The sequence below is a fragment of the Bipolaris oryzae genome (genome assembly GCF_000523455.1).
Source record: "Bipolaris oryzae ATCC 44560 unplaced genomic scaffold scaffold_5, whole genome shotgun sequence".
In the NCBI taxonomy this organism is placed as follows: Eukaryota; Fungi; Ascomycota; class Dothideomycetes; order Pleosporales; family Pleosporaceae; genus Bipolaris; species Bipolaris oryzae.
Window position 1 is genome coordinate 201,131 of NW_006911281.1, and position 13,058 is coordinate 214,188.

General features: G+C 52.2%; 6 protein-coding genes across 6 annotated transcripts; 2 read left to right on the plus strand and 4 right to left on the minus strand.

Moving 5' to 3' along the window:
* Nucleotides 1-148: 148 nt before the first annotated feature.
* On the minus strand, nt 149-721 carry COCMIDRAFT_81892 (uncharacterized protein; the record flags this gene model as incomplete). The annotated part of the gene is made up of 1 exon (XM_007684891.1): nt 149-721. The coding sequence occupies one exon, from the start codon at nt 719-721 to the stop codon at nt 149-151; it is 573 nt and encodes a 190-aa protein (XP_007683081.1).
* Nucleotides 722-2,330: 1,609 nt separating this feature from the next.
* COCMIDRAFT_82130 (uncharacterized protein) lies at nt 2,331-5,130 on the minus strand (the record flags this gene model as incomplete). Its single annotated transcript, XM_007684892.1, has 3 exons — nt 2,331-2,624; nt 2,694-3,462; nt 3,536-5,130. 3 exons carry the CDS (start codon nt 5,128-5,130, stop codon nt 2,331-2,333), a joined length of 2,658 nt encoding a protein of 885 aa, XP_007683082.1.
* Nucleotides 5,131-5,936: 806 nt separating this feature from the next.
* COCMIDRAFT_32279 (uncharacterized protein) lies at nt 5,937-6,603 on the minus strand (the record flags this gene model as incomplete). The annotated part of the gene is made up of 3 exons (XM_007684841.1): nt 5,937-5,959; nt 6,024-6,255; nt 6,490-6,603. The coding sequence occupies 3 exons, from the start codon at nt 6,601-6,603 to the stop codon at nt 5,937-5,939; spliced, it is 369 nt and encodes a 122-aa protein (XP_007683031.1).
* A 1,528-nt stretch (nt 6,604-8,131) lies between these two features.
* On the plus strand, nt 8,132-9,584 carry COCMIDRAFT_908 (glycoside hydrolase family 76 protein; the record flags this gene model as incomplete). Its single annotated transcript, XM_007684775.1, has 3 exons — nt 8,132-8,222; nt 8,273-8,976; nt 9,030-9,584. 3 exons carry the CDS (start codon nt 8,132-8,134, stop codon nt 9,582-9,584), a joined length of 1,350 nt encoding a protein of 449 aa, XP_007682965.1.
* A 365-nt stretch (nt 9,585-9,949) lies between these two features.
* On the plus strand, nt 9,950-11,262 carry COCMIDRAFT_81956 (uncharacterized protein; the record flags this gene model as incomplete). The annotated part of the gene is made up of 3 exons (XM_007684893.1): nt 9,950-10,630; nt 10,696-11,049; nt 11,104-11,262. The coding sequence occupies 3 exons, from the start codon at nt 9,950-9,952 to the stop codon at nt 11,260-11,262; spliced, it is 1,194 nt and encodes a 397-aa protein (XP_007683083.1).
* Nucleotides 11,263-11,728: 466 nt separating this feature from the next.
* Nucleotides 11,729-12,559, minus strand: COCMIDRAFT_67467 (uncharacterized protein; the record flags this gene model as incomplete). The annotated part of the gene is made up of 3 exons (XM_007684894.1): nt 11,729-11,879; nt 11,987-12,274; nt 12,336-12,559. Coding segments are annotated over 3 exons (663 nt in total), but the record flags the coding sequence as incomplete, so codon positions are not given.
* Nucleotides 12,560-13,058: the final 499 nt, after the last annotated feature.

Consider the following 13,058-nt stretch of genomic DNA (forward strand, 5'->3'; position numbering starts at 1 on the left):
GATTTGCCCATCCAAAGCCTTGAGAATCAAAAGGGTTGGACTCGAAACGCCAAGCAGCCAAACCGGAGAATAAGAAGACCAGCTTCAGTATCGAAGCGTAACCGAAAAAAAAACACATACTCAATTTCAAACACAGAACACCTCCTCTTCACATGGACCACAGATCGACTTCCTTGTTGCATGTTTTACAGTACTTCACAATGTGCCCTCCAGCACCACAGTCACAAAAGGGCGCTTCCTTGAGGTCGGGAAGCTCTGGTGTTGGCAGCCGATTCGAACGAGGTGTTGGAGGAGGAGTTGATTCTTCAGGAAAGTAAAAGCCTCTCTTCTCTTCTCCCGACAATTTCCTTCTTGACTCCAACGCCCTCTGTATGATTGCCGGTTTCGGCCTGACTTTGGATGAATGCTTGGCAGAAGTCACGTGAGAGGTTGAGTAGGATTCCCTCTCCCTGACTTTTGGTGCACTGCAACGTGAAGAGTCGTGAGAGCGGCTTCTGGAGGACGGATTTATGCTGTCCATTGGGTACAAGACAAAGTCGGTATATGTCTGGCTTGGTGACTCGACCTTGCAGGCACCCCCAGCGCGACGACGAGACTCTGCAATCTGAACCCCAGCTTTATCATGGTATATTGTCTGGCGGTATCTACGGGTATCTTCCTGATGTGAAGGCAAATATGATGTGGATTGAACTTGCTGCGTTGGCAACGACAGCGACGGCATGGTGATCACTGAGACCAGCGGCCGGTATGTGATATCAAAAAAGAGTTGGAAGTCTTTGCTTAAGGTCTATGAGGGACCTTGGAACTATACCAAGCTTCAAGAGAAGATGTTTTGGGGAGGGTTTGGGGTTGGGGTTGGGATAGTGGGGAGTGAGGAAAGGAGTGATGATGTGGGAGGTGGGCGGTGCAAGATATATGTGTGCAAGATTCTGCCAAGCATTATCCCACCTAGCACGCACCCGGCCTCCCTCCCCCACCACTACCCATCTAGGCTGCTCTGTCCTACTGCATTTCTCAAGTTCAGAGCACTCAACAAGCTCATATCTTCTGGAATTGTCTTTAGAATATCGGGATAACACGGATTTAAGGGACACTGGGGGTACTTTCAGGCATTTCCGCATTGGGAATATCGGAGTGCAGTTTCTTATATCGACGCTGCTACGAAGCACCCAACATGTGAGAACAAGGAAATTTAAGCCCCTAGGGCTAATGAGATGAGTGAGATGCCTCAATGCATCTGATTTTGGGAATTGTCCGGCCTTCGACGTCGTCGTCGCCCGCAGTCTTTGTTCACGTCGCTGACATGCCGTTTGGAAGAAGTAATTCAATCACTTTTCGAACCTCTTCACCATTCATATTCACTTAGTGGTACTGCATGTGCTGTCATTACTCTCTAGGTAGTCGTTTGTGGCGTGGTAACGTAGTAATGGCAGAGGAAAGACTGTCCAGGTTAGCCCTCTAGCCCGTACAACAACACCAACAGAGTCTCAAGAAAAAAAACCCCCATTTTCACATACTCCATCCTCTCAGCACCGCTTGGAAGCCTCTTCCTTCCATATCACTTATTCAAGTAAACCCAGGGACATTCCCACATACACACATGTACAAGTATGACTCTTGCATTTCAACCGTCCACCCCACGTGACCTCCCCATCTCTCTTGACCGGTCGCCAACATTTCTCCACCACCACCATCCCTCCCCTGTCTCAGGCCATCCCGCCACCATCACCCTCCCATAACAACGCCCATCATTATTATTCTTAGAAAAGAAGATAAACAAGTGGGGACCTCAAAATGGTGCTTGATAAAATCTCAGACGGAAATACGATGTGTGTGATATTTATATATATATATATATATGTATGCGTATATGCACATATGCTTATGCCGAGAAATACATAAGTAGGCGCCAATGACATGACACGACACGACACGATACGACACGGCGCCACAGCTCTTCTTCTTCTTCTTCTTCTTCTCACCTGCAGATATGTTCAGTTAGACATGGATTTATTATCAAGCCGCAGATGCAAAGTCAATTATTACCTAGGCAGATAAAAAAAAACGAGGTCTTAATTCAGGATAGAAAAATAACACGTGGAATTGGATATATCTACAAGTCCAACGAAGAAAGAAGAAGAGGCAACCAAAAAAAGAAGCCCGTCTAGTAGCATTTGTGATGATGCATGCGCCATTGTAATTCATCATTTTCCTATTTTTTCTCTCTCTCTTGAATCGCTATGCCCTCTTTCCTTCGATTTTCCTCCTTCTCCTCCCCTCCTTTTCCATTTCAACAAAAGAAAGATGAATACAACCCAGTACGTTGTGGCTTAGTAAGGAATACCCTCGTACTCGCCGTAGCCAAGGGCAAGGTTCATGTTCTGCAAGCACTGGGTTGCGGCACCCTTGAGCAGGTTGTCGATGGTGGCGTTGACGACGACGCGCTTTCCTGAGCTGTGGACTGCGAAACCACCGATTTCTACACCGTGCTTGCCGGAGATGTTCTTAACGAGTGGGGATTCTCCGACAATCTTGACTAGCTTCTCGCCGGCGTAGCGGTCCTGGTACAGGTTACGGATGTCCCGGGAGGTCATGGTGCGGTTGAGAGGGATGGAGATTGTGTGCTGTGAAAAAAAGTTAGCAAGGGTTGGGTGACACGGGTGCTGGACTCAAGAGATCAAGATAAGACTTACGTGAATACCCTGGAACCAAGCAGCAACATGAGGGATGAAAGCTACCTCAAGGCCCAGTTGGCGCGAGATTTCCTTCTCGTGGATGTGGTCCGTCAAGCTGTACGGAATGAGATTGTTCTCAAGGTTCTTGACATCGTTCTTGGGGCTGGGCTTGGTGCCAGCTCCCGAGTAGCCAGAAACACCAAAAACAGTGGGTTGACCGCCGATGAATTCAAGGAGAGGCGCAATGCCAAGCTGAGCAGCCGTGGCATAGCATCCGGGGTTTGCTATCCGCCTCGCGTCTGAGAGCTCTGAGCGATTGACGGTTTCTGGAAGTCCATAGGTCCAGGAGCTATCGAATCGGTAGTCAGCGCTCAGATCGACAATGACGGGGTCTTTGCCGCTCTCGTTGATTGCATCAACGAATGGCTTGCAGACACCGTTAGGAAGAGCCATGACCCAGCAGTCTACCTCTCCGTTCTCAGCCATCTTCTTAACGTCTTCGGCTGACAGGTTCTCATAGGTAATCTGTCGCTTGGTGTAGCCTTCTAGCTTCTTGCCAGCAAGCTCACGTGACGATACATGGCGCAAGTCCATGTTGGGATGCTTATTAAACAGCTCAATCAGAGCTTGGCCTGTGTAACCACGGGCGCCAATCAATGCGACCTTGGCAGGATAGTCCCTGCTCTTGTGCTTGATTCCGTACGGAGGGTTGGGGTTGGTGGTCTCGATGGAGCGCTGTGCGGTAGTAGAGAAGCTTCGAGTTGATGCAGGTGCAAACTTGTTTTGTCTGTTTGTTAGGTTAGCGACGAATACCAACAGAGGCTTGCTTGAAAAAGCGCATTGAACGCTTCTTTACGTACCTCAGACCAGGCCTTGTAGAAGAACGAGCCATGGTAGTGTATGCGCGTGTCTGCTGGCCCTGCTTCAAGCTAGCTACAAAGTCGGCTGCCCTTCGGAACTGAGCGTCAAGGCTATCCTTCAACATGCTGCGGCCCTGCTTCTGGTAGTTCTCCAGTAGCGAGAAGATTTCCGAGGACTCGGCTGCTCCCCACCAGCAGAAGATTTCCTTGTCACGGCGAAGGAAGCCATCCGTCTTCTCCAGGTGCCACTTGACATAATTCTGTGACTGATCATCCACAATCCAGTAGAGCTTGGGATACTTTTGCTTCATGCGCTGGAAGACCAAGTCGTTCAGGTTGTTCAAAAAGGCGTCCTTGGTCATGCTGAAGTGGGACAGCTGGGCGAACTCTCCCTCGGCCGTAGGGGGATACACGACAGCGACAACGCCCATGGAGTCATCATGGAAGACCTCGAACGGACGGTTCTTCAGGTTTTGGATGTATCGGTTGACGGCATCACTTGCTTCAGCTCCCCGGCTCTTGGTAATCCCTTCAACAAGGGCAGAGACATCCAAGTCCTCAAACTTGCTGATTTCCTTGACGCTGCCTCCGTTGCGAATAAGAGTTCCACTTCCGGTGTGGGTGAAGAGTTCCTTTCCGAGGTTGGACGGGTGTGTAATGGCAACACTGGATGTGCGTGGGAGACCGTCTAGGAGCTTCTTTGCCTCTACAATCTTGAGCTTGGTGCCGTACTTGACCCACGACTGCTTCATGTAAGTATCGTACTCGCCCTCGAGGTTGATGTGAGGGATAAGCTTGGACTCGGCATTGAATAGACCTCCCTTCTCAGAGAGGTAAATGACCTTGAGAGGCTGGAACTCGCGTGCCAATGCTGCAGCAGCTACGTCGGCATTGATGTTGAGGATCTGGCCATCAATTGTCTCACCCATGGAGCAAAGGATGGGAAGCTCCTTATTCTCAAGAGCATCCATGATCTGCCTCCTGTTGACATTGGTGATGTTGCCAACATACTTCCATTTGTCCTTGTCTAGGTAGTCGGCCTGCAGCGCACCAGCGGTGATGGGGCGCGCAGGGACACCCCAATCGCGCTTGAGGGTCATGACCAAGTCCATGTTTGCCTCCAAGAAGAGCTTGCGGGCAATGCCCAACGTCTTCTTATCCGTGACGCGAATGCCATCAATAAAGTCGGGCTCGACACCGCCTTCGAGCAGCAGCTGGTTCATCTGGGGGCCAGCGCCATGGACGATGATGGGATACAGGCCAATTGCGTGGAGCTGCTGTAGGGCGAAGCAAAGCTCTTCGAGGTGGTCGGTGAGAATGGCGCCTCCGACTTTGACTACGGCGAATTGGTGTGGTGAGACGGAGCGGAACTGGCCCAGATACTGGTCAACTTCGCGGCGGGAGCTGGAACTGGCCAGCAGGTTGAGGAAAGCGGCATAGATGGACGAGTTGCGGCCATCCTTGGAGGACGTGTAGAGGCGGGCAGGTGTTGTGGTCGCGACGAGGGCTCGCGGGAGTGCTCGCCGGGCTTGGGGAGCAAGGACGCGGTGGGAGGATCGTGCCGCTAGACGGCCAGCTCGTACAATGCTCTGCATGGTGATTGTGAGTGCTCGCAAGAAGCAGAGGCTACCCAGGCCCAAGTCGACGACTCAATCAGACACAAATTGACTACCGTGACTGGACGGTGGGGACTGGAGGGAGCGGGACCCAGGCCGATGTGTGATATGACGCCGAAGCAACAAAATTCGCTCCGCCCGCCGCCGTTATCGCTTCTTCCCCAGACATCTGGGCCAGCGAGCGCTTTTCTGGCTCCAGGGGCGTGCGTAATGGCCATTGGTCATACTAGCATCACCCGCATGCAGCCCACACACCCTCTCGCACCCGCATTGCACTGCACTGCGCTGCGCTGCACTGGGGGACGGGGGAGGATGGGGGCACCTGGTTCTGTCACTGTTCGGCCGCAAGGCTAGCTCTAACGCTGACATGGGCCTCGGATACTGCTTCTGGCTTATTCACAATCATCATCATCATCACACAGTCACACGCACATGTCGACACACTTCCATGCATGTACATATAACAAGAAAACTCCATTTGCGCGTCTGGCCATCATGCGTGGAACTAGCCTCATCAGACATCGTAGCAGGAGCGGCCCGTTCCATGCAAATCGTGCTTTACAGGATTGCGGCACAGCCGTGCGAGTGCAAACAAAGACAAGAAAGAAATTCGACCCATCGCTCCCTATTCGCCTAAAGATAGATCCTACAGAGACGGATGTCGTTGATCATGGTGCAACTCGTAGCCACTCGCCCCCTTCACCAGTGGCTCTCCCCCTGCATACTCGCTTCATTCCATGCCATTATTAATGTGTGTAATTCGTGGTATCTCATATAGGGAGGGTTTATTTCTTTTGCGTGGCTACGACTGTAGGCCGTGTTAGTGCTCGGCAACCAAAAAAAAATGGGGGGTGCTTCTAGGGCAAGCTTACCCGAAGGGACAATGATGACAATCAGCAGGATGATGATGCCGACAATGAGGCACATGCGCATCTTCATGTCCTTCCACCACATCTGCTTGCGCACGCGGTTGGCGCCCCTTCGGAAACCTTGGGCAGAGACGGCAAGGTTGTCCGTCTTGTCCTGCAGCGAGTCTAGGCGAGCTCCACGCTCAGAGACCTTGTTGATGTTGTCGCGCATGATGCCGACGGTGCTGTCGATTTCCTGGCCTGCGAGTCAGCGGATCATGTCGCATACACAAGTTTCTGCCAGTTGAAGCTGCGCAGCTCGCACATGCGCACGGCGGTCCAGGTGCTGCCCAAGGGCGCGGACCAGCGGAGTCGCTATCGCGAACAGTCTCGAAACAGGCTACGTTATGTTGACTGATCGTGCGGACATGGCAGTGCAAGGCATCGCTGAGTCGCTCTGTTCTGACAGGGTGGGAGGGTGACGACGTACAGCTTGAAGTGCCGCGGTGCGGTGGTTGCCGTTCTGGCCGCCCTGCTGGCCACCGGCGGCGGCGCCGCCGCTGGGAATGTAGGGATCATATGGAGGATCCTCACGGTTGGCCATTTTTGCAGATGGGATGCTGTGGAGAAGCTGGGTAGGGTGCGACAGTAGCGGATGGTGCGGATATGGAGGGTGGGTGGTGTCGGGAGGGTGTGAGTGAAGAGAGAAGGTGGTGTGGTCGAGAGAACCAAGAGTCAAGAGCCCGCTCAGCCCGGATGAACGAGCGTAATGTGTCAGCTACCGTTTGAGCACTGAGGCGGAGGGATGCGTGAAACTTGGCGCAACAAGACCAAATTCGGAGACAGCGGATATTCGAGCGGATATGGGATGTTGTTGCAAAGGCTGACAGGCACCACGGACGATTTTACCTTGGTGACGGCATTCCCAGCGTGATGCAACTGACGGGCAAGCACAACGGTGGCTCCAGTCCGCTTCGGGCCCGCTGCGCCACACTTCACGTGACCCGCTGCCAACCCTCGCATTACGCTGCGTCCTGTGGCTGGGGTGGCAACCAGCCGCCCGTCTCCGTCAGCGCCCAGGCATGCAGCATGCGACACACCAGCACAAAGACGAAGACAACAACAACAACAATCCATGGCAGTTCCCCTGTGTGCTGTGTACGTACATAGATGCACGCCGTGTCAGCACGCCCCGCGGCACTTCGCTTCTAGACGGCGGTGCCCTTGTTGCCGCTGTTACGTCGCAAAGCTGACGGGGCTGCTGTACGCACCCGCCGCCCCCCATGCCTCAGCCGCAGGGAATACGCATACGACGTACACAGTATGTTCGCGTTCGCGCGAGCAGGCGGACAGTGGTTCTGGGCTGCTGGCACGGCAACAAGGCGGCCATGACGAGGCCATTTCTTTTTCCTGTGTTTGCTAAATGCAGCGCACTAAACGCAGGTTGCGCCGAGAAAGCTTGCGAAGCTTCTTGATGCCGTTAGGCCTGCATCAGCATAACTCACCTCGCTCGAGTGTTTGCATCGCGCGTGCCTGAGCGCGGCTTCGAGACGCTCCCTGCAGCAGGACAGCGGGCGATGTGCCGGTCGCCCACCTATCAAACTGGGCCTGGTGGGTGGAGTAAGGCAGAAACAGGCGCCAGAGTGCCGGAGGAGCAGAGGGCCAGAGGGCCAGTGGGCCGGCAGGCTGCCCTGATCGCCAAGACGCGTGTACTAGCCCATATCTCCGGCCGCCGCCGCCGCCGCTGCGCCTCTGCATTGTCGCTGCTCTCTTGCTCAGGAGTTCTGTCTTCGCAACCACTGCCCTCCGCTGCTGATCTTGCGCCATCTCCCGTTTCTTTCTTGCTCCCCTCAACACGCTCGCTGCACCGCCCCGTCTCGCATCCCCACGCGCCACTCTCCGTCCACTCTCCACGCTCTGCGCTTGCTCTGCTCTCCCTGAATCCGTCGCTCGTTCCAGCATCGACACCAGCCACGCCCTTCTGTCATACCCCACGTTCCACCACCTTGGCCATCTTGGCCGTATTGGCATCACTGCGCATCGCTTGCCCTCAAGCCTGGCGCTTGATCTCCTTCGCTTTTGTCCGCTAGACGACTGCGACTCCAAGTCGCATTGTCCCCAGACCACTTGATATGAAGCTGACGTCTGCCCTCGGCGCCATTGGCGCCTCGGGTCTATTGCTCTCCGGTGTAGGAGCAGTCGACCTCGACATCAACTCGCCAGGTGGGACTGCCTGCCTCATGTCTCCTACCACCTCGCACTGACATCTGTAGACTCCATCAAGCAGGCTGCCAAGTCCCTTGCTATAAACCTCCGGTCTTACTACACTGGTGACCGGCCAGGCGATGTCCCTGGTAATCTTCCAGACCCTTACTACTGGTGGGAGTGCGGTGCCATGTTCAATGCCTTCATTGACTACTGGTACTATACTGGCGATGACACATACAACGGCATCACCACGCAAGCTCTGAAGCACCAGATGGGAGATGACGGCACCTTCATGCCTTCAAATCAGTCCAAGACGCTTGGAAACGATGATCAAGCCTTTTGGGGAATGGCCGCTCTGTCCGCAGCAGAGAACAAGCTTCCTGATCTCCCCGACAACCAGCCCTCTTGGCTGTCTCTAGCACAGGCCGTCTTCAACACCCAGTATAGGCGCTGGGAGACGACTACGTGTGGTGGAGGTCTGCGATGGCAAATCTACACCTTCAACAACGGTTACAACTACAAAAACACCATTTCTAACGGCTGCTTCTTCAACATTGCTGCAAGACTCTACAAGTACCTTGGCAATGACACATATGCCGATTGGGCTGAGAAGGCCTGGGATTGGGAGCGTGCCATTGGACTCATGAGCGACGATTACCATTTCTACGATGGAACCGACGACACTCAGAACTGTACTTCTGTCAACCATATCCAGTGGACCTACAATGCTGGAATTCACATGGCCGGTGCTGCCGCCATGTGGAACGTGGTAAGTATCAGACAATCATTTGTTGGCGGTGATCACGTGCTAATAACGAATAGACTCAAAACGACAAATGGCGCGGCCGTGTTCAGGGTGTAATGGATGGAATTAACGTCTTTTTCAAGAACAACGTCATGACCGAGGTTGCGTGTGAGAACAATGGCAAGTGCGACGTCGACCAGCGTTCCTTCAAAGCCTATCTCTCTCGCTTCATCGCATACACGGCTGCTGTCGCCCCTTGGACTCGTGATCAACTCAATCCTCTCATGCAGGCCTCTGCTCAAGCTGCTGCCAAGCAGTGCAACGCAGGTCCCAACCAGACATCATGTGGTCTCCGATGGATCGATGGAGGAGCCAACGATGGTAGCTTCGGTGTTGGTGAGCAAATGTCCGCCATGGAGATTATTCAGTCATTGCTGTACACTACCAAGCCCGGTCCTGTAACCTTGGACAAGGGCGGTATCTCCAAGAGCAACCCCAACGCCGGTGACACTTCGACCGATACGCCTATTACCTTCAATGTCGTCACTACTGGCGATAAGGCGGGCGCTAGCATTTTGACCATTTTCGTTCTAGTTTCGATTCTCGTTGGCGCTTGGTGGATGGTGTCATAGATTTACATGCGTACCCAACTTGTATATCAGTTATTTGGACTATGCATCATCATGCTACAGTATGTTTTTTCTTGGAAACTGTACATTGCTTGGGTAATTTTCACCGCGCTTTTCTTTAGAGATGTATTCGGATGTTTTGATCAGCGACTCGGATTACTCCCTAGTATAATAAACACAAAATTTTTCAAAGTAAAATATTTGCCAGTGGAGTCGGCTTCATTTGGACATGTCTTACCCAAACAGGCAATGGCAGTGAAGCACTAGCATTCGCTTATCTTATCCTGATCCCTGCACAAAAGTTCCAACCCCACAGTCGTTTCTTTGCCGTTTGGACTGGCAAAGGCATCGATAGACTATACACCAAAATGGCCGAACAAACTACAGAGGAAGATATTCTGCTAGCCAAGCGCATCATTTCTGCCGCTGAGCGACACGATGTGCCGGCGTTGAACATCCTGCTCAAGGACGGCTCCGCAAACGTCCAGGACCCCACGGCAACAGTAGCAACATCACCGCTTCACGCAGCAATTGCATCTTGCAGAAAGGCCGAAGAAGGCAAGGAGGCGAGTGAAGAGGCAATTCAAACCGTGGAAACACTCCTCCAAAATGGCGCCATCTGGAACGATCTTAACAAGGAGGATGAAACCCCAGGCTGTATCGCACTCCGTCTCGGCCAGAAAAAGATCTACGACATGATGGTCGAAGCTGGTGTCCGCGCCGAGATTCTCTTCGCCCGAATGGAAGCCCTAGGCATGGGCGAGCCCGCTGAAGAAGTCGAAGAAGAGGCCGAGATCCTCGAGGAGCAACCCGCCGCCAAGAAACAAAAGATATCCACGGAAGATGCCAAACCCGTCGAGCAACCAGCTTCAGAAAAGGTTCTCGACGACGTCTCTCTAGACAACCACGCCTATCTCAAGAGCCAACTCCGTTACAAATCCGGCATTCTCCTCGACGAAAGCGACAACGCCGTCATGATGGACTGGGAAACGCAAATCATGCAGCGCCACGCCGAGACTCTAATCCCCAAACCGGGGCTCCGCACAATGGTAAGTATTACGTGTACGAAAATATGTATGTGAGACATACACTAACTTTGTACCTTCGAAAAAAGAATGTTGGTCACGGCATGGGTATAGTAGACACAGCAATCTTAACGCATGATCCTGCTGAGCACCACATCATTGAGGCCCATCCGCAGGTGCACCAGCGGCTCCGCGAGCAAGGCTGGTACGATAAGCCCAATGTCAAAATTCATGAGGGGAGGTGGCAGGATATTCTGCCCAAACTTGTTGAGCAGGGTGTTGTGCTTGATGCGATTTACTATGATACTTTTGCTGAGGATTACAAGGCGCTGAAAGAGTTCTTTGCGGAGTATGTGGTTGCGCTGCTAGCGAAAGATGGGAAGTTCGGGTGGTATAATGGTCTTGGTGCTGATAGGCAGATTTGCTATGATGTTTATATCAAGGTATGGTACTTTTCTGTGATTTTTCTGGAGAAGATGACTAATGCGGTACGACAGGTTGCGGAGATGGATCTGTACGAGGCAGGCTTCGATACGGAGTGGGAGGAAATCAATGTCCCTGAAGGATTGCATGGAAGTGATCAGTGGGAGGGAACTAGGAGGCCATACTGGACCATTGACGTGTACAGGTTGCCTGTGAATACGTTTGTCAAGTAAAAAACAGACACTTCCACGGCGCCCAACGCTGGAAAGAATGAAATAAATCTGATCAAAACAAAAATACTCAAATACCATTGCTATCAAACAAAAAAAACTTAACCGAGCTGCTGAACAAGAAAAAAAAAGGGGGGGGGGGAATCGCATATGCCCAAGCCAAATAATCTCAAAGCCCCTCCACATCCAGATCATCATAATAATTAATCCCATCCCCCACCGTCGCCGGCACGATCTCCCACAAACTCGGAACAGTAACAACTCCCAAAATAATCGTAACTCTCACCAGCCACCCCATCCCCGGAAAAAACAGTGCAATCAGCGTCATCGAAATCCTCAACAAGCGGCCCAGACGCGGCAACCACGGGAACCATTGTTCTCGTCCCACATCTTCTGGGATGCGGGGTTGGACTTGATGTTGCGCATCCAGCATTTGCTCGTAAATGGCGTACTGCTGGGGTCCAGTTAGGCCGGTGCGATTCAGGCCCGTGTCGCGATGGAAGCCGATTTGGTTGTAGCCTTGAGCGTCGTAGATGGCGGGGCCATAGCTGGGGCAGCCGTGGCGGAAGCCGGTCCAGGGTTTGGCGCAGATGTAGCAGAAGGATGTGCCGCAGATGCATCTGTGTAAGTCGATTAGCCAAGACACTTTTTTTTCCATTTCTTGATGTTTTTTTTTCTCTTGGAAAGGGTGGGTGTGGATGGAGAAAGGAAGATGCAATGGACGTACCTGATGTGATTGCATGCTTCGGTCAACTCGACGGTTGCGCCGCAGGCAAAGCAGCGTTGGTATCCTTTTTCGAGGACTATTTGCTTGAAGTTTTCCTCTACGCCGGTTGAGTGGCATGGGTGTGCTAGGTTGCTCTTGTCGAGCAGTGTCTTGCAGTGTACACATGTCCAGCGACTGCACTCTTCTGCCTTGCAGATTGCGTAAGTCGTGTTGGAGAGTTCGTCTTTGACGTTGGACGATGGGTGGAGGAACCGGGCACAAGGCGGATTTGCGCAGTAGAGTCGATCTCTGTTGCCTTTTTGTTAGTTGTTGCTTGTAAGGAGTTTTGGAAGATAGATGGAAAACGTACTTTGCCAAAATTGAGTACTCGCCTTGTTCCTTGCTGTGATATGCTGATGCTATATCAGCAGGAATGTGGTCTCTGTACTGATCCAGCAAGAAAAATCGACCGCAACATTTTGGAGGGTAAAGACTCTCGTCGTTCGTCGCGTATTCGAAGAAGCCGGCTATGTCGTTTGCGCAGACAAAGTGTTCGCCACAAGGTGCTTTGATGAAGGGATCATCTTTGCTTTCGTCAGACCTGCAGACCATACATATCTTGACGTCCTTCTCAATTTGAGGTGGTTCATCGTTAGAGGGAAGATGGTCGTTGTTCGTGGTTGGAGTTGCATCGTTAGTGGAGTTGTAGCGTTGTAGTAGCCGTCTAGTGGCAAGAACGGCTGAAAACGCAAATGCAATGTTAACAAAAGGAAGTATGTAATCCATGGAGAAGGTGCGTTTGGTATGAAAACTTGAAGAGCTGATATGAAATTGGCTTGGTAAGAGCGATTGCCAGAGTACAGAGAAGTTCAAGATCAAAATGCGATTATGTTGAGGTTTTGTATAATGCGGGATAAGAGACAGAACCTGATTCCACAATGTGACTTGGCCTTAATTGTTCTTGCGCCAGGAGCAAACCATATTTAATCCACATAGATCTGAGGGTTCAGATCAAGAATAAACGAGGCATACAAATTGCGCTGCGTGTGGTGCGAAACACGCTTCCCTACACCCATGGTTAGGAGACTTTGAG